The following is a 17,605-nucleotide window of genomic DNA, read 5'->3' as shown; positions in this document are numbered from 1 at the left end:
ACTCCCACCCCGCACTGGTCCGAAGAAATCTCAGTTGATAAAACACGTCCACAATGCTGTGACAGAACCATAATATAGTTGGGCTAACACAGCCCATCTCGTATCCTCTTTATCGAGCATTTCTGGCCTAGTCCCGCCACACAGGCAAAGTAAACGAATTTTATGTCGATTTCAGGTGCTGCTGTGTCCATCGGTACGGTCAAACACCACAATAAGCCGATGAAGACCACACGAACCACCCGATCGGAGCACCACCTGACAATCGACAGCAGCAGCAGGATGGAGGCGCACAAATGAAACTACACACTAGCCAGTACCATAATCGATTCAACAACTCCACTTCCACATCGTTTGCTCCACCAGAATCAACAGGACCTCACAAAACGACAGAAAGAGCTTTTCCCTGTACAACCCGCCGTGTCGTGGCGATCCCTAGGAGTGTCTGTGTGTGTATGGGGGTTTTGCTGTGGGTGGATGTTATGCATGCAAACCGATTTCACCCCCAAAAACCACTTCGAAAGCTCGGCTTGTGGGAGAACAAAACCCTCACAGCCCTAAATAAATATTGCATGACCATCGACTACGGCCAACGGCGAGTAAGTGTGTGCCGGGGTGCTTTGGGGCAAATTAAATTCACCATCATCTAGCATTGCTTCTGCTACCTTCGGGACTGCTGCTGCTGCTGTTCAAAATAGCATAAACCAACAAGTGGTTTACAATGAGGCAAAACGCTCAATATGCGCCTGTGCTCCGAATGGTGGTGCACAACACGATGAGGTGTGCGGATGTACGCCATCGCACAAACGACGCAGCGGGAGGATTTTGTGCAGTTGATGATGAAATATCGCTTCCAGCACTGGTATTGTCGTCGCCGTACCATCACCAAAAGCCAGTGTAGTGTGCCCTTGGAGATTAAATTGGAATTTTTATTTGGCTAATTTCTAGTGCTTTTCAATGGAAACGATCGTTATTGGGTTCGCGTTCCGTTGTTTTGCACAGTCTATTGGAATGGATGTGAGTGGGTGTTTGGTATTCAATCGAGGCTTGTTGCAAATTCAAAGATAGTCCAAGTCTCAAAATAATGTGTTTCTTCGCTAATTCCATTCCAATTTTGATGCTGAAACATGTGGCATGTTTCTATTTTCACCTGCATTCCAAAGCCGGGATCCCATTCATTCGTGGCAATTTCCTATCAGAATATTTATTTTGATCCACACGACGACGCCAACGATTGCGCCCCATTGACAAACCCACGCGATGGAGCAAAGAGAGAGAGAGAGCGAGAGATGTGCCCACCAACGCACCCATTTACCAAAAGGTAATAGATCCTCCTCCGCCGACAGGTGTGTAAAAAGCAAGCAAAAATCAATCCACTGTAAACATCCTTCAATGCCAATCGAACTACAAACGCCCCCTGTCCTCCTGCCATTGCTGCTTATCGTATCCGGGCGCGTTCGCATCGCTTAGCAAAAAGGGCGAGAAGCAAGTTAATGCACACGCGGCGTTTGGACAAATATTAGGCAGGATGATTGGGCACACTTACACACCGGGTGGGTAGGTAACGCGCGACGGCACAAACATCGGAAATAGATTAGTTTGTAGATAAGTTTCCCAAAATCACAACGGCAGGGCGGAGGCAACCATTGGAGGGCGTTTTGGTTCGGAACGGCTGATAACAATCTTTGACGATGTTTTGGCGTTGGTGGGAACGGTTCTTCAGAAATAGAAAAGCTGCTTCAAAGATAGGAGAGTCTTCGTTTTGTTATACTTTTTTCAAAAATTGGTGAAATTAGTCTACAAAATACTTCAAACTTTTTGAAATATTTATCAAAAACATCGTACAATATAATTCAACTACACTGCTTCTGTTGCTGCTGATGATGATGCTTGCGATCAATACACATCGACGCATCGTAGAGGACGGGCGCGTTTTACAATCATTCCCAATGTTTACCCTTTCCATCGGGCGATGTTTGAGTTGAGATATATTGGAAAGGTGGGCCGCGTTTTGACCACGGTCACGTCTGCTAGCGATAGTAAAAGTCGTTGAACCGTGCCCGGCCACGATCAATTCACATTACAATTTGACCATTAACCTTGACACTCGTGGCAGCAAGTCATTGCTTGTAGAATGTGTCACTGTGGTCTGGTTGATGCGCTGCGACGGAAAGAGTCGTGTCAAGTGCTCGCACTAATCACTTCAGACACTACTGTTGGTGCAATTCCTGTTCAGGACAAATTACTTGACTGTGTGAATAATTTCCTATTAAGTGTACAAGAAATACATACGTCAAAGGATTATGTTGGATATTGGTCAAAGAGATAGTAGAAAATGCTGTAAACATCAGATCAAAATTATACAAAACTAGTTTAAGGGTCCTTTCAGGCCCAAAATTGACTCAAACTAAAAACAAAACAAAAAACACATTTTCCATACCAAAATGTTATTCCTTCTTGCCGTGCGATAAGTTTATAGTTCCACTACTCCTGTGCAAAGACGACCCAACGTTTGTGTCACGTTTTTGCGCTAGCGCCTTGCGTAATAACCAATGCCACATCAACAAACACACACACATATCTTCTTGCCTTTCCGCACCTATCTAACATTGGCGAGTACGCGTCAATTCCGCGCGTACGACTTAACCTCGCCGGTCACACACGTGTTGTAACATCCTCGAATGGGCGACCGTTTTGCGGAGCAGAGCCTACCAGTTTGGACCGTTTTTTCCACCCTGTCAGCAAACTACTACTTTACGCAAATAGGCGCTGTATCGTCAAGACGGCAGCACTAAGACGCACGCGGGATTAAATCGATAGTGCAAATGAAGCGTTTACAGGAGGGCGCTTGGCGCCTCCTCTCGCCCCACCATCGCTCCTAAACATGAGTCGTTTTCTTCTAGTTGCGGAATTCGTCCCAAAGTTTATGCAATGGAACAACAAAACACATCTTCTCATCATTCCAGTCACGAACATCGGTCCCATGGGCCGCTCCAAAACGGGGCGCGGAGAGAGAGAGAAATAAAATCCCAAAACAAGACATACCGCGGAGACTCCGATTTTGGAGGACTTAGACTCCGATGATGTACACACATACACAGATTGTTCAGAAATGGTTCGAACGGGGGCCCGCCATTCGCACGCCAGTCAGTCATGGAAGGCAGATAAAAAGGTAAATAAAATTTGTAAATGCAATTGGAAACAGTAAAGATCCAGAGGCTGGAAGGGAGTTGTTGTGTGGGGATTGGGAGATTGGGTGCGAAAAAAGTTGCACACTCACCGCTTCTATTTGGATAAATATTTTACAACCAACCGCCCGATCCCCTCCTCAAGCTCTTACAGTAGCCCTCCGCTCCCAAAACTGCGATTATGTCCATAAAAACACGTTGTTGATGATAAATATTTTTGGATCACAAAATCTGGCCCCTTCGTGAAATGTGATTCAATATCGGTGATGATGACGATGATGGGTTGCCGTCAATCGTTGCCGCAGCGTTGTGATTATTATTATTATTATTATTATTATTATTATTATTATTATTATTAAACTAGATACCTCTGTCAATGTACACTTTGGGGGATTTGTTTGAATGCGGCGATTGTTTATTATTTGTGCAACCCAATTACGAAGTGCTGCCCGATGGGGCAAGTGTTCGAGCATTGAAGCAACACAAGCACAACGCTAAAAGGCTTTAAAATAAAGAGCAAGAAGTGGCAAGTGAAGTAATTAAAACGCAACACCAACGGCTTCAATAATTGTCTTCCACTCATTGGATGGACACTTCGTACAAAAACTGTGTTGATCACCATATTAAGGAGAGATCATCGATTCAAATCGTAACGAAATGGTATGCGAATTCCATCTTTTAATCTCCGATCACACAACGCAGCAGTTGCACTGCCTTGCATCATTGGAATTTCATCTCCCGCACTGTAACCAGCAGTAGCAGTAGCAGCAGCAAGCGGACACTATACTAGCATTCATTAAAACTTTATCACCATAATCCCCCGCCAGCGTTGTTTTGCGCTTGCAAATAAAAGCTCCACGCTTGCACCTGCCCAGAGAACAGTAGGAAAAGGCAATGGGGAATTGATCGGCAGACCGAGGAAATGAGTTATTTATCTTTACCACCACCAGTTGATTGCAATATCTCGAGCGCCCACCCATTAAGTGTTGGTGGGCATCGATGCATCAATTAAACAAAAAAAAAAGGTGTAGCAAAACCTGGCAACAAACAAATCGTCTTCTGGTTTGTGCGATTCTACGGCATTCTGATTTCCTTGATGATGTTTGATGATACATTCAATCAATTATTCATGAATAATCCCACGAACGAGAGGAGGTTGTGCTTGCGTTCTAGCGCAGCTTATTCTCACACCCATCGGCGGCAATGAGCGATGATGAGGCGCGGATGCGCCCAAACCCGCAAACTCGCAAAGAGCGTGTGCCTGGTTTAGATAGGTAATCGATTTAGCACGAGTAGGATGGATGTTGTGCCAGTGCTTCACACACACACACACACACCTTCCGCCTAATCGTTTACCAATCCCGCGGGGGTAGTCGAGTTATCAGTGGAAGGGCGAAAAACGTACCACCGATAGAGAGACACTTGCCAGCAATTCAGCACATGTCGAACGCTGGTGCGATAACAAACGAGGAGAGTCTGACAACATACATCCACAAAACACAGCTCGATGTGATGTGGTTTTGTTAGATATAACTTTGGATAGGCATTAGCTGAAAGGCATTCGGGACAACGTCACCCTTCGTCAGGTCTACTGCTTCCCTACATACGGCGCGCGATTGGAATGTAGGCGAATATTTTCGCTTGCCATATACCATCAATATGACACATAACGCTGCACATATGCGAAATGCATTCACGTCAAATCAAGCTCGGAAGGGCCATCAGACAGCAGAAAGGCAGGTCCTCATCTCTCCCATCCACCTTCATCTCTACCTCCAATATATCTCGAGGGACTCCCTTTTTTGTTGGCACACATTTGTTGCTCCGTGCGCAATCGAACGATTCCCCCCTACACCGTGTTTCGTGAGAGATTCGAACAGACGACGATGTGCCACCACAGAGGAGCTACTGTTGTGTGTTGTGTGCTTGTGCTCCTAGGTATGTGTAGGACACTCTCGTTGCGATACGCACAGTGTGGACAACGATGTTAGCTGTTTGCATTTTGCGTCGTTGTGGCAAATTTGATTTGTTTCTTATCGTGTCTTTTTGTCAAGAGAGCAAGATGTTTATCTTGCCGATCAAGATAATGCACACAGAGACACTCAGGTGTGCACATCCTTGGAGATCATTATTTTACAACACAAACACACAAGCACACACCCAGCCGCATTTATACCACACTGTGTCCTTTCCTCTTTCCCCACGTGTTCCATATGTGTTGGACACCTTCAACCGGGGATGCCAGAACACAGTAAGGTTTCACACAGTGGAGAAGGCGAACGAAACACACACACGCGCGCTCGAACACACAGCATGACCATGGAGGTGATGATGACTGCCTTGGAGACGAGTGACAGACAAGCAGTTTGTGCCGCTTGTGGCGGGTCGAGCGGGTAGTATATGCGCGTTGTTTAAACCATGCCAAGGTACGGTGGTACCGATCCGTTTGTCGCGCCCCGTAGTACTTGTGCTGAGTTTGCCAGTGAGTGTCACCTTCCGCTTGGCATAGCAATCCTCTCCGCACCCATCGCCCTTCCCATTTCCGCGGTCATAGGCGCTTTAAATGGACAACGTTTGTGCAATCGTGACCAAGTCGGTACAGTTGGTAGGAGGTAGCTGGTTGGTGTGTTTGGGGATTTGGTTTTTGCAATAAAACTGGCGGGTGTGCACGTTTGGAGATAGAGATTGAGAGAGGCTTGATATGAGACGACGGGTAGTAGTTAGATGTACAAAAATGAATATATTCACACATCTCGCGTACTCGTTAGTAGAAGATCTTAGATTTCAAAGACTGGAACGCACAACATGTCGATGATGTATCCCCAAAACACTTTTGTGCAGATGTCTGCAGAATACTCACAAAATCAAGCGCTAACATCATTTCGCCTACTAGATACATTTCGCACCGTGGGGAACTTCAGTATCTTGATGCACTCTCTAACAACTCATTGCGTAACGCCAGCTTTCTCTCTCCCGGTTAATCTTGCGCGGCAAGAAGTATCTATTGCCACCACCACTAAATGACTGAGGCTCAACCGAAAGTCCCACAAAAATGCGACCTCACATACGTTTATCGTGCATTATTGGCCTTGTTCAAACAGCAGACTGGAATGGACGACGAACGCGAGGCAACACCACTACACCACCACAGTAATGGAGCGCGCGAATTCTACTTCTACCATGCTTCCAGATCATCATAACGTCGATAAGGTGCTCCAAAACAGCACTGGACAATATATCGCACACGTTGCTCTGCGTCCTATCTTAGTGATAAGCAGCTTATGACGTATGTTGTTGGACCAGCAGTAGGTTGATTTCATATCTTCATAGGAGCTGCTGGTTGGGTGTGTGCATCATCTTCCTAGGAAGTGTCCGAGTGTCGTGCTCTTATCTCCAGCTCCAGTCTGTGTCCAACGTGGTGCTAATTATGATGTCAATTATGGTGACAATTCCAACACACACACACCTCACAATCAACAAACAAAGGGTAATATGCGCGTGTGAAGGAGTAGCGACAAATGCATGTCTAACAAAATAACACAACAACTCGTTTACCAAGTCAAATCAGATACCAATAGGTCGTTTGCATGTACCTTTGGACCTTGATGTAATATTTACAGCTTTCCGTACAAAAGTCGAATGCCTATACATTGGGTGGGAGCCGTACAATATCACTGCACACAGCTCGTCGCTATTAATAGTCTGCGGCGCCGTGTAACTTTGGAATATTGCCACCATTTAACGTACATTCCAACCAACCATTTGATCGAACAATCGTCCTTTGTTTTAAAAATGGAAAAATATTTTCCTTTCCAATCCAAAAGGAACAAAGAGCGAAAGAGAGACCATTGGCCAGGCTGTCGGCAAGGACAAGAGACACACATTGGCTGGAGCAACACACACACACATGCACACACCGTTGTTCAGAAGGTAGCGCCTCCCCCCCCTCCCCCCCGTCCAACCAGACCAGATGTCCTGCCTTCGGGATGGAAATTTCATTTTCGTCCTTGTGCACTAGAGAATTTACACACACACACATACTGACGCCTGCTACACCGTCATCAGTGGACAATGAATTAAAAATAAATCTGTCATGAGCGCATACATACACGAATGGCTGAATGGCAGCGGACAAAGCCATGGAGGGACATTCCAGCATTCTTGCTGGAGTATACCTTCCGGAAGGTTGCACAAATAGTTTCACCGTGTTAAAAAATGTCATAGAAAGTAAGTGAATGATTTCATCCCTTGGTCAGCCTCTTAGTGTGTCTGTTTGTGTGTGTGTGTCTAACCAACCAACGGAAGGAACTGACAAACATGACACAGAAGCGGGCGATAAATCTGTACAGGAACGGTGTTCTCCACACCATATCCGCGTCCGTATGAGTCATCAGTATTTGCACCGTTGGTTAGCGTGTGCAGGCAGGTGTGTGATGAGATTTGATGATGAATTGTGATTTTTCTGCTTAATCGTTTGTGTTGTTGGAAGGGAAAATAGTAAAGCCCTCATACTAATGACGGTTTGATCATTACATCAACATTTTATTATTAGTAGTTAGCACAATTTCACTGTTTAATGAATAGAAATAAAAATAGCAATAGAAATTCCTTCCAGCAACTGATGTTTGCATAATACGTTCGTTCTTTTCAGTGGATGCGATCTAGAATTAAACGCCAGAGATACGTAATGTATGGATAACCCCTGATCTCCTTATCCTCTATTCCAAGTCGTCAGTTTTTTTCCGGCACAAAAACACACAGTGCCACCACAATGACAGTTTATTTGGCGCTGTCTCCCATTCTGCTGGATGCTGGATTGCTTTTGTGACATGGACCGGCAATAGCATTCCAGCGCATTCTTCTACAAAATGATACAACCGAATAAATGACTTTTCCGGGCAACTGCTTTGAAACGGCAGTATCATCACCGGTAATAGTAGTAGTAGTAGTAGTAGTAGTAGTATTAGCAGCAGCATCATCATCATCATCGGCGTCGCTCTGCTGCCGCACCATCCGGACCGGGTTTCGGATCGATGGATGTCACGGGCACCGGAACAAAATCTTTGCTCTGTTGGCGCCGATCCCAAAATCTTATGGAGGGGGAGGGGGGGATTGCGTATTTTTGTGGCACAAATTAGCCGCCTCAGACGAAGCAGAGACGAAGCCTGGCACCAGCAGCAACAGCAAAATAAAAAGGATTGTTGAAATGAAAATGCTGTCCAAGTTCGCCAAGTGGTGCACAAAAACTTTAGAATATATTTGCCACATGACATGCTGGAAGGGGTATAAATATCCATTGATTTAAGGATATGAGTTGAAAAATCGTAAACATTTATGTGATGTACTGTTGTGTACGATTATTCGGATTCTTTGAGTGTTTTTAATGTAACTACTAATTATTCTAGACCTTTAAGTTGCCTCAGATAGCTCATGAAGGTTGTTCACTAAGATTAATTTTATACTTAAGCTATAACAAACGATCAAATCCAATTCCGGGACCATTTTATGTAGCTACATTGTGATCAAAACGTTGCTGATTACTAATGATTACACACATATATATTTTCGCACCCATTCATTGTAAGCACTAAATCGCACACTAGCAATGATTCATTAGTTTTGTTAATTGTGCTCTTTTGATATAGGGCGGCGGTCATGCAGAGTGTGGTACGGCGAAGGCGGTTTGTGGTTGTTGCTATGACATGGCCACATTTATCATGCCACGGGACGGGCCAGGCAGGCAGCGGGCAGGTGGCGCTTGTTGTGCAGATTTGACGGATGACATCAATTATGTGTTTTCATCTCGCTACGGGGAAGAACCAACCGTCTCTCTAAATGGTTTGTGTGAATATTCCATGCTTTGATCCTTTTGATGACACACCCCACTGGAATAAATTATTATGCAATAAAACTGTGCTTTTTTGCCACCAGGGGTCATATTACTAATTAAATTGAATTGATGTTTTTCAAAATACGACCCATTGGGGTGTTTAAGTAAAAATTAAATATATTTTTAAAGCATACATTATGTTTGAAGAAATCAAATTTGTCTCAATACTTTCAACAAACATTCCACCGGAAACTGCACTAAAAAACCGGTAATACTTTAAAGCTTTGACGAAACCATCACTTCAAAGAACTCTTTCCAACGAACGCGAAAGGCGTCCCGACGGCGAAGGGTGGGGTGGGACATTTTTTCCACTCCAAATCATCGCACGGTTTAACCAACCGTTACCATTTACGTCAAACGCCGATGTGAGAAACTTCAAAAGGACATCGAACGGAGCGAAGCAAAAAAAATCCATTTCTCGTTCAAATAAACGTGACTACATTTGACAGGAGCAAAAACCGGCGCATGGCACAGAACACCGTACAGAGAGTTCTGATTTCTATTCCGCCCGTACCGTCCTCGCCTGATGTAATCTATTTAATTTGTTCTATCCCTCAAAGGCTCAAAACATATTCGGTGCACTCTCTCAAGCGAGAAGGCGATTGAACCGGACGAGCTCTGGCTGGTATATCTCCGTTAACGTTTCTTATCCAGCCATCACAAGATTCCATTCGTAATGCAAAGCAGTTGTCGGAACACACACACACACACACACACACACACACACACACACACACACACACACACACACACACACACACACACACACACACACACACACACACACACACACACACACACACACACACACACACACACACACACACACACACACACCACACACACACACACACACACACACACACACACACACACACACACACACACACACACACACACACACACACACACACACACACACACACACACACACCGAGCCATTGGCTTTGGCTGTGGCAAACAAGCAAACGCTTTACAGAACGGTGGAAAGCTTACCCAAACTCGAAACCACCACGGAATGGCGGAAGTGGCAGAAGAAGCAGAAACAAGCAGCACGAACCCCGGTCCCGAAGCGGAACCACAAGAATGGAACAGAATCTGACTGACAGCAGCTATCCGGAACAGCGACCGCGAGAAGCTACCGTTACAATACCACCAGGCAGGCGAGCCGTGCCCAGTTCCGTACCGTTCTGAGCTGCAATCACGGGCAATGGGGAGGGCGCGGGGACCTGCTGTGCCGGTCATAGCCGGAGAACGAACGGAGCCGTCGGTGATGTTGGCTTTAAAACTGGGAGAAGAAAACTGCGCAAAGTGTTTCGCCAATGCAAACTCATTATGGAAGCTTTGAAAGCAAGAGAAACAACACACGAAAATGCCTACTGACCCGTACACGGGAGCATGCGTACGGGATAAGCAATCGTTTTTTTTAATTGGCCGCGAAAGCTTTGCGAATTACTAGCAACGCATTACCGAGGGACGGGAGGGGTCATTGTTTTAGCGCGGTAAGTTGTTGGGGCGATTCTATTTTTGATGCTGTAATAAACTAAATAACAGAATAAAATGGCTTCATTCTACCGTGACCGCGTTTGCCGCCGGAGTACATATGCCAATTGAAACGCTTCCCCCCTCAGTATCGTTTTTCTCGGCTGTGATCTTTACCGGACACTGGTTGTGTGCATTGCTACGCGCTACCACAGCGTCTCGGCGTAACCGGATCAAACCGAATCATGCGTGACAGATTGAGAATATCATATCCATATCTGACCGCTGCTGCTGCTCGCGAAGGAACCGTCTCGAACGTCGACGATGATGATAACCGCCGTGCCCTGGACGGACTGGAGACACCCCGGGTCCGTTATTCAATCACGGCAATGGAACGCACCCATTCGACACCGACACGGCAAGCTATGGTGGTGGGGGGGGGGGTCCTCGGTGATACGAACCAGCCGCCAAGTGCACGGCGCAGTGATAACACACGGCGGCGACTACGACTACGTAATAACCCTTTTCGAAGGCACATCATCCATCGTCCGCTTTTAGGTTATTGGGTACTGTTTTGATAACGGGAACCGGGTACGTAATTGTGAATAATGAAGAAAAGGAATTAAAACGTGACACATCGCACACATCGCGCATTTGCGTATTGAGCGAGCTGTTGTTGCAGAGGTCGTTGGAGCTGCCTGTGTCTTAGATTAAGCAGAGCTGTAGCAGCAGTGGAAATGTTTAATAGAATATAAGTACGGTGATGGTGGTGGTGGTGGTGGTGGAGTTGGTTATGGTGATTCGCACTTTGTTGAGGCGATAACCCTTTGACCACATTGGTACCATGAATAAGATGTATTGAGTGAATAATTGTTTTGTAAAAAGCGCTTAGAGCGTACACAGATTACCAAAAAACCACTTGAAAAGATCTAAACTGTACTCCGAACTCTCAAGAACTTGGACTTAGATCCTAACAAGGACACACTACTAAACTACTATAATTCCTTCATCTTAATCGTTTCAAACTGCAGAGCATTGCCGCCAATCGAAATGAGATTCGATACGTATCATACCATGAGACACGAAATACGTGTCGCTTGACTTATCCATGAGACCACCGGTCTGACGACTAGACATCCGCTTACAACTGGTACCGTAGCTTTCATATGCAGAGTAGTTTTAGTTGTCAAACAGAATGAAGAATATTGTGACAGACAGATTTTGATTTGACTTTGGCTTTTAATTTAAATGTAATCGAAACTCTTTTTGTATTCGATTCAATATAAAATGTTGTACGAACTGTCATGAGTCATAAGGTTACAAAATCGCCATAATTAATACAACTTTTGATAAACAAAAACCTTTAAAATAGGTTCGAGAACTTTACTTCTAAACTCACATGCGTCATCGCACCCGATCTGCCAAGTAGTCCCCGACATTCCTTTGCATCCAGTAATAAAACTACTACCCCGTTATCACTACCAGCTGCCCGCTATCGTGGGCGTAAAACAACAACAGCCACTAGGGCCTCCTAATCACGCATACAAATCAACTCCAAAGTGTATTACAAACCATATGAGTGTTTGTGGGTTAGTTGGATTTGCGAAAATCACGCACCCATTCAAACCATTCACCGTATCTACCGCCCCCTAGTCGGTACCGGTACCAGCTCACACCGGCCCAACTCATTCGTATTGCTCTACACACCCTACAGCAACAATCTGTGCTCCAATATGTATATGGCTTTATCAAAACTTCCTCGCAATAAGCGCGAAGGAACAGTGTACCAACGGCGGAATGTTGTTTGCTGATTAGGGAGCAGCTGTTTGGGAAGTACTGTGTAGTGGACCAGCGGTCGGTCGGCAGGGATTGATTGCAAGTTGCAAAGTTTCTAGGACACTGAGAAGCGTTTGTGTGGCTGTGTGAATAAAAAAAAAGCAATTTCTAGAACACACCAACTGGAGCAATTTCGTTTCGCTCGCTGCGAGCACAGAATATGTTCAGAAAAACTCAACAAACGAGATTATGTTATGTGATGAAAAGCCATCGGTATCACACACACACATACACACAAACTGGGGAGGAAGGTCGTGTGTTGCTTATCTTACGAGGACGAATATTTTGCGAATGTTTTTGCTTTTCTACTCGTCATGTTCACATGCCACATGTTTCAATACAGGAGATGCGACAGGCCGGACGGACGTAAACTACATATTGTCCTTGGCACAATCCTTACCGCCAAAAACAACCTCGTCAGACACTTACAAATTGATGGCAAGCGTTAACGAAAAGTCATGGAACTGGACGGCAAAAAAAAAATACAGTCACCCCGGCTCTTAAAATCTTTTATTACCACCGACAAACTCCATCGCTCTCGCGAGCGCAGCTATATACGAGACGGTCGGCAATTTCGGCTATACTTTAGCGGACATGCCCGCATCATTATCGCACCCGCGGCTATCTTTTTTATCGTGGTTTATATGTGCACAATTTGCAGTGGTCTTTACAGTTGTTGTTCTGCTTTTTTTTCTCTCTCTCTCTCTCTTTCTGCAAAGCAATATCGACATCTACGCAATCCACAATGCACACACGCATAGAACAGCGTTTTTGAGTGACGCGTACGAAAGGAGGTGCTTTTTTATTCGAAAACTTCCCATCCAGTGTTTATGTTCGCTGAAATTCCCCTACTACGGGGAGTTACTTAACACGACAACACACAATATTGGGGATTTTTTTGCACGCTCAATTGGGATAATTATCATCGTATAGCATTAAAATGAATTAAAAATTTACCACAAGCTCTGGAAGGAGACTGGTGGAGTCTGAGGAGTCTCAACACCAAATAAAGTTACCAAAATATGCATTACACCTCCAGTTACGAGGACTTTACGACAACAATAAAATGGCAAAGACGCCCCCGATGGGCGATTCTGGTGGCGATGGTGAGCATCCTGACAGCGCAAAAGGGGAGGGTTGTAGTAGTCGCAAAATTGCTCATTTTACAAATATTGTCCCAAAACCCCCTTACCCCTTTTCGTGTGCTGGAGGAGGATAGGAAAAAGGATCCCAATAAATCTTGCACAGCTTCTTTCGGCCGTGACAGAGAGTAAAACCGGTATGATGGTGACGAAGGGAAGATGATCTTGATTTTATCTGCCATACACGCACACACACACACTTTCGTTGTTGTATTGTGCAAGTCTATGCCACACTCGAGAGGATTTACAAGGCGTTTACTTGCTTCTAAAGCACAAAAAAGGATTAAAAAAGAATGCCAGAGACAACAGAGCACCGAGCACGGTAGGCAAATATTTGCCTTCCCTCTTTCTGTGCCTTTTTACGTGTAAATCTTTGGGTGTTTGGAGAGTAGCAATGAAAAAAGTGAGAAAGCAGTGAATTTCTCCCTCTCTATGTACGGGGAAAGGGCACATAAATTGAGCGAGGCAGATAGTAAAACAAGTATGTTTTATGGTTTTTGGGGTTTCCGAATCTTTTGTTTCGAACCGTGGTAATGATGTGTTGTTGGGTATAACAATATGGAGGGTATGTATCATATACAGTGTACACTGTACAAAGGGACGACCCTTAGTGCTCTTGCAGATGCTTTAACGCCATTACCTCGTCATTTGTGGTGAAATCAGACCGATGGCAATGGTACCCGCTGCACATAAAACCTACAACCTACAAGAAAATGTAAGAAATACATTCGTCAAAGTGAAAATTTCTTTTTATGCAGCCACCACTTTGACCATACTTCACCACTTCAGGGGCAAGAAGATGAAGCTGTTTGCACTAATGAGCACGGAAGTGCACTTCTGCAGCTAAAACTCTTGAAGAGGTCAAGCAGACGCTTCATACTGTTGCTGCTAGCTAGTGGAACGAAGCAAAAAATGAAGAAATTCTACATCTGAAGGGAAAATAATCGAGGTAAATATGTGTTGGTGAACATTAGTTTAGTATTATGCGACATTTTTGGTACACAAAAACTCGTTTAATTTTATAACAATTAAATGAAAGTTTGTTTCCAAACGTCGTAAATCATTAACCGTTAACTATAGCATAATGATGCTTCTATCCGTAGCCCACTTCACGTCGTCAGTGTCAACCTTTTGCTAAACTTCCTCTATCCGACGTGGTCGTGATCAATTAGAGGGTGATGAAATCGTGCCCATTAAGCTATCAAATCAATTACTAGTTTTTTACATTCAAGCAGCGCGCACTGTCTTGATGACACACAACCTACCTCACTCCCGCTCCTATTTCAAGGTGTTACGGCTCCTCTAATTAAAGTTGTGCACTCTTGTGCCACTCCTCCTCCTCCCCCTGCCCTTCCGAGAGAGCGCGCGCGTTCGATATCACAAGAGCTATTTGTTTCGAAGCACTTTGACACGATTATTATGATAATTTACTTCTCAGCTTTAGCAACACGGCTTTTCCTCTTGATTTTGTTTTCCACCAAAGTGTATTTTATCACCTCGTCCACATCGAAGTTCTCACCGGGTGCACTCGCGCGCTGCCATTGTGCTGCTGTGTTTCCTCACGATTTTTTGTTTCTCAGCGAGATAGCAAAGCGAGTGCAGTGAAATAATGCACACATTGCGGCATATCCCCTCCGGCTTCCTCACACAAACGATGGGAAAACGATATCAATGTCTGGTTTGGAATTGAGTTATTTGTGTTGGAAAACATTGCTTTCCAAATCTCTTGCTGCCGCTCCCAGCAGTATCAACATTCTTTGTAGAATGTTGTGAAGCGAATGGAGCAGGTTTTTGTCAAGATACTTCCCACCCGAGAACGGTATGCGCGCAAGCGGCGATCTGGGACCACCAGAACGGTCCAAGAATGCAGGTTTTCTGTATGCAGGTAACACCACCAAAACCGCCCAAAACATCTGTCCGCCTATCCTGAGCAAAGGTCAGCAGCAATGGACCAAGGCGCGTGTTTGCTAACGAATTCATTGACTTCGTTCATTCGGTTGTTGGTCTGGGACGGGGGCCGTGTGTTTAGGTAACAGAATAATTGACCTCCCCAGCTCAGTGTTGGACGTGTGCAGGGGAGAGCTCGTCGCGAGATACAATCAACCTTCATTTAGAAGCCACAACACAACAGTAAATAGATTCCTCATAAAACGTCCGAGGGCCAACGGCAAATTGCTGTCAGCGTTACTGATCCTACTGCTTTGTTTTTGATGTGGCATTTAGTTTCCAGAATCTAAACACGACCGGGTTGCAATTTCTGAAGATTGCCTGAAGACTCACCCGGTCTGTCTGCTGGATGGATGTACCCCAACCTCTCGGAAGAAGTTGTTGGTTGGCGCGAACGCGCAACTGGTAGCATCGACCTGATAACCTCCTCCTGGCTAATGCTCCCTCCTCCTCCTCTCCCTCGGTCACTATTGTTCACGCGAACTGACTGGCTCGCACAGCATTCCATAAATAGCTCTAAGGCGTAACGCAAAGCCCACCCACCCACCTCCACACTCAATCATGCTACTGCGCGCCTTTTAACCAAGCGGCGGCACGTTCAAACGTTGACCGAAAGGCATAAAACGGCGTTTGCGTTGGAAGATATTTGGCCAAACCGGCCAGAGTGTGGTCGAGCTTCCCTGTTTGATAGAGCGATGCAATAGAGTGAGCGCGCGCGTGTTCGTGACATGACCCGCTACTCCCATTGGGCTACAAAACAGCCTGGTGTGACCCGTGGAAAATGAAAGCGAGTGCCCGACCGAAAATGGAAAAGCTTGTTTTGGGGGGTGGCTCTGTGGAAACGAAACCTTCCTAAGACGGGTTCGTTTGATTTTTCGTTCGAAGAAATGAGCAAAACCTTCAGGGCTTAACCTTCAGCGCGCCACGAGTTGGCTGCTGTTTGAGAACACACCAACCACACTGCACACCGTTAGTTGATTCCCACGGCAAACCGGGGGAGTCATCGAGCTGGATGAATTCTTGAAGCCATCCGCTACTTCCAACTCCTGTTTCCCGCAAACCCCTCCAAAACCGATCACGAAGAAGTTGTGCATGTCAAAGTAAACAAAAAACACGAACAACTTCAAAACTACCTCACAGGGAATACTAAAATCGTTGCCGGGCAAAGTACAAATTCTCCGATCAGTAGTTTGTTGTCTACAAAACACCAAACGGAAAACAAAGTTTTTTACACCCCCGTCTAGCTTGGGGTGGCGAGCGTTTGCTCAAAATTCTAATTAGTGCCGTAGCAAGCAGCTTCTACGCCGACTCGACCTCCATCCAGCTTAAGGAAAAAGAAAGGAAAAGGTCAATATCCTCCATCAGCAGCAGCAGCAGTTTGCGTGTCTCGGAGATGTTGGTAAACTACCCGCAGGGAATACTAAAAACACAGGTCCCAAATCTGTTTAATTATAGCGATATACACTCACTAAATTAAACCAGAGCCCGAGGGTGGGGATGGTCTCCGGTGACATGCTTTCACCAGCTCCTGTTGTTACGGCCGGGATTCCCGGGATGTAAGTGGTTCAATATTGCAAAGGACATGATGTTATCGACTTGGCCCCCCGAAAACCAATCCGGGGCTTGCGTGAAAAGATCAACCGACTAATGATGTAATAGGCATAACATATCCCTGCTCCTGGCGTGACCTTTCCTGCCATTTTGGTGGTGACAAACGAGGCTACGAAACTGGTGTGACTTCAAAACTGTGCATAAATTCTTTTTGTCCACTACAATGTCGAATGTCGTTCTTGCCGTTTAAGAAGTAAACGATCTCAATGCCCTTTTCCTTACGATAAATCGAATATTTCATTGGGAGTAAGTTAATGTTGCTGTCTTCCCACGCGCAAACGAGTTACAACAAGGTCTTATCGAGAGGAGGGTACAATGACCGGCACACATGCAGAATGCTGAATGAAATTGCAGTGCATCCTTGTGCCAAAAGGACACCAGATCCATTAACCTTCCCCCACACGGCCGGCCGGCCAGCGGCACAACAAATTGCTTCACAAATATTTAGTAGCACTAAATTATGCATCCGGCGTAGCAGCATCATCAGCAGCAGCAACTAACCCGAAACGATA

At 45.3% G+C, this 17,605-nt stretch overlaps 1 protein-coding gene across 19 annotated transcripts in view; it reads right to left on the bottom strand.

The window, feature by feature from the left end:
* The window catches only part of LOC121597862 (phosphatidylinositol 4-phosphate 5-kinase type-1 gamma), a 46,281-nt gene that overhangs the window by 24,817 nt on the left and 3,859 nt on the right, over nt 1–17,605 (bottom strand). Inside the window, exon 1 of one of the 19 annotated variants that reach the window (XM_041924090.1) lies at nt 6,254–6,434. The exons of 17 other annotated variants lie outside the window; for them this stretch is intronic. Coding sequence is in view for 1 of the 2 variants with exons in the window: in XM_041924088.1 (XP_041780022.1) it covers nt 6,046–6,084 (39 nt within the window). In the remaining variant the exon portion in view is untranslated. One more of the 19 variants, XM_041924088.1, reaches the window with a different exon arrangement.

Source organism: Anopheles merus, chromosome 3R, assembly GCF_017562075.2.
Source record: "Anopheles merus strain MAF chromosome 3R, AmerM5.1, whole genome shotgun sequence".
NCBI lineage: Eukaryota > Metazoa > Arthropoda > Insecta > Diptera > Culicidae > Anopheles > Anopheles merus.
The sequence above is the reverse complement of the archived record's forward strand: the minus strand, read 5'-3'. Positions and strand labels throughout refer to the sequence as shown.